General features: G+C 29.6%; 1 protein-coding gene across 7 annotated transcripts in view; it reads left to right on the forward strand.

Annotated features, from left to right (window-relative positions):
* LOC106473014 (carbonyl reductase [NADPH] 1-like) overlaps positions 1–3,879 on the forward strand; it is an 18,982-nt gene that overhangs the window by 11,878 nt on the left and 3,225 nt on the right. For all 7 annotated transcript variants that reach the window (XM_022401522.1, XM_022401521.1, XM_013933685.2 and 4 more), the window contains exon 7: positions 860–1,001. In XM_022401522.1, coding sequence (XP_022257230.1) covers positions 860–1,001 — 142 coding nt within the window. The remainder of the gene's footprint in view (positions 1–859; positions 1,002–3,879) is intronic.

Here is a 3,879-nt window from a genome sequence, read left to right on the forward strand (position 1 = left end):
GGCAAGCATGTTTGGTGTGACGGGAATTCTAACCCGCGACCCTCAGATTGCGAGTTGAGTGCCCTAACCACCTGGCCATGCTGGGCCCAAGATCTTTAGTAAAAATGCTTTATAAAATTATCTGACACAGTAAATTCAGAATTTTAGTGAACACTAATTCTACACCACTACAGCAAATATATGTGATCATGTTGTAAACATATTAGTGCACTAGGAATTAGTACACTACCAGAACTGTTCTGTAATAATGTTGAAAAGTACAGAACCTCGTGATCAACCCTACCAGTAGTTAAAGATGACACAAACAAAAAAATTGCAAGTTAAATGGTTTCAATGAATTTTTTTTATTTTATTATTATTATTATTATTATATATGAATAGTACAAGGTATTAGAATAAAATGTACTAATGGCTTTGTGAGATGTATGAAACTAATTTCGTTTCTTGCTACGGATTTTTAACAGCATACAAGAGGTAACCTTTTGTTTACAACTTACATAAAATAAGAAAGTTATTCATTCCACATTTGGCTCTGAAATGGCCTTAACAGAAAGGAGCTGATGTTTATCATTCCTACCAGTAATTGTTTTTAAAAATATAAAAAATAAAGCATGCACTAACTTCAGTATCTTACTATGAGAACTCAATATTACCTTGCATGTCAGCATTTTTGGCCTACTTGAGTCATAGATAACATTTATTTTATTCCATTTGTTGGTGAATTTTGCAGATAATTTGTCATTCTTGTTTGAATATATGTGCACTTGCTATGAAAATCATCTTTAATGTAGAGCTAATGTTGTAACATAACTGTCCTCATCAGTATACATCTTATTATATAGTTTTACTGTTATGATAGTGATGCCAAAGCAGGATTGAAAAGGGAGAAAGGCTGGGCTCATACTAATTATATGATGTCCAAGATTGGAGTTTCTGCTCTAACATTTTTGCAACAGAGAGAGTTTGATAAAGATTCTCGAGAAGACCTTGTGGTGAATGCGGTAAGTCCTAATTAAGACTAATTTTAATATTTCAAAGCAGTATTTTCACATTACAATTATTAGGTAAAATATATGAAAAATAAAAAAGTAACTATATTATGGTTTAAATACCTTAAAATACAGAAATGATTTAAGTAGTTATAAGAAAAACTTGCACACTTCAGCCAAAAAACTAAAATTGCAACAAAATTCATATTGTTGAAATGTTCAGAAAAAGTTTGTCTCCTGACTTGTCGCATTTGTTCAATATTTGTATTTACTTTTTTTTTTTTTTTTTGTTAAACAGATGTATATGATGTATAGTTAGTTTTTTTTTAATTTACTGGCTATATTGAGTAAGTGTTCATTACACATTACATAGTGTAAAAGTAATTAAAATGTTAATATTATGTGAAATGGCTAAGGAAATTTTGGTATTGGACCTGGTCCTCAGTTGAAACCACTTGCCTATTTGATAACTTAAGTCTAATTATTTATTAGAAGCTAATTAATAATTAGGTTTAAAGTTATAACATTGGCTTTAAAACATGACAACAAGAAATATGTTGCATATTAGCTCAAAACTGGAATGTAACAGTAATATAATTGAAAATGGATGTCTGTCTATCAAGTTTGTAATTAGCTGAGCCAATTTATTCTCATTGTTAGCTCTACATATCTTTTTCCAGGGTAGGGTCATACAGTTGGTTAAATATTTGTTCGTTAAGGTGTAAATAGTGAAGACTGTTTACAAGGAAGTGTCATATACAAGTTTTCCAATATAAATTTGATAGTTTTAAACTGTGGCTTGAACTACCACAATTCTATAGATTTTGTTGAATTTTGACATGTTCTAATAGCAGAATAATATAATTTGGAATATCTCTCCATCCATTGTATGTGAATACAAAGAAATACGTATAGGTACAAGGCCTAGTAAGAGTAACACTTATGGATTCATGTTATTTTCTGTGTGTACGTGTTGTTAATATTTGACAAAAGACATTTACTACTGCAAAATGTTTAAATCATAATTTGCATGTAACACCATAGCTTTAAAATTTTGTAAAAGCCAATTTTCAGAGTACAGTTTGTCATTTTATGTTAATTTAAAAATGTTACACTTTCATATTTTGAAGAAAAGGCATGTGCAATTAGCATGTTTGAATATGTTTTTATTTGAGTTCTTATATAGAATTGGTGTGTATAGAATTGGTGTAAAAGTTTGTTTACAAATTCAATGTTTTGTTGAGAATTCTGTTAATAACTACAAAAACATGGATGACTAACTGTAACCATTAAAGGTGAGGTGAGTACTTGCATTATAAGCATTGCTAAAGATGGTTTCTATTTTTAAAAGCAATTTTAGAAAGAGCATATCTTAGTGGCCAAATATTCAATTTTGTGTGAGTAGAAAAAAATGCAAATTGTGTGAAATGCCACAACTATTTTGCTAAATTTTGACATATGTTAATATTCATATATCAAAATTTAGTTTGGTACAGTAATTCTTTATAATACATTAATGAGTAAAAATGAACAGGAATAAGTATGATAAATGTGTAGTAACAATAGATCTCAAAACTGTGGAAAGTTCTTTTGGATATTCTATTATGCTACTTGGACGTTGGTAGTTTTAAACTGTCTCATTTATGACTTGCGTAAATTATAATTAATTCATCCTGTAATATTGCACTTTGCGACATTAACCCTATGTGTACAGGTGGAGTAAAAATGTGTACGTTATGAACTTTTTAAGAGTTAAAAAATTAAAATTTACATACACAGCTTTATTAATGTAAATCAACTTGGCAGTTAAATGTAACTTATAAATCAAATTTTAATACTATACGATTAATCTGATAAGGAGATATTTAAATAAATTCTCAATCTTCACTTTTTTTCACATGATTCTTCTTTGCTCTGAATTCTCCATTTTATATTTTCTTTCTATCTCTTGTATGGGTTTCAGAATATCCAACAATTATACACACCAACTGTAGATATTGACAGGCTAGAATTTAAAATAAGAACCTCCCATCTTTTTTTTAATTTTCTGAGATATCAATAAATTGATCACTCACACCTACTTGTCAATGGTGTGAGTGATTTAACAATAGAAAAGTCATCCTATGAATTCTGTGATTATGACAACTTTGTAATATATTTTGGTAAACGGTGCTAATTCCCAAGCACATTTTATGGGTATAGACTGAAGTCTGCTCCATTAAGTAATGAGAAATTTTATAGGTTAGTTATAAAGCCAGATAAATTATAGTAGTTTTGGGGCATTCTACTTTATGATTGAATTATTGTTTGTGTTTCAAAATGTATATTTAAAAGCTATATGAATTAATTTCTGGACAACTAATATAGTGTGAAAAAATAGCAAAATATGTTCCCAAGTCCAAATAGCCTATAAGCAATGGTAACTTGTAAATTTCTTGTTTTTATGTACATCTTTCATTTATTGGCATATATTTTTGGAACAAAAGTAACGCCCCCCAGTGGCACAGCGGTATGTCTGCGGACTTACAACGCTAGAAACCGGGTTTCGATATCCGTGGTGGGCAGAGCACAGATAGCCCTGGTGTAGCTTTGTGCATAATTAAAAACAAAAGTAACTGAAATTAAAAACTTGTTGGGTTATACAAGGAAAAATAAAATAAAAAATTTCATTTTTTTTTACTCCACAAGGAACTACGAGAACATGCATAGATATCACATGATATAAAGTAAAACTATTTACCCTAAACTCTGCACTCTCACTGGGTGACTTATTGCTTGTTACAGTACCTAGACACAGCTCTTAATTCTAATTTTCTATTATAATCTTTAGTTATTATAGGGAAAAAAGGTATTATTATTTTTGACATGAAAATTACCTTTAACTCAGACT

This window comes from Limulus polyphemus, unplaced genomic scaffold, assembly GCF_000517525.1.
Source record: "Limulus polyphemus unplaced genomic scaffold, Limulus_polyphemus-2.1.2 Scaffold5811, whole genome shotgun sequence".
Taxonomy (NCBI): domain Eukaryota; kingdom Metazoa; phylum Arthropoda; class Merostomata; order Xiphosura; family Limulidae; genus Limulus; species Limulus polyphemus.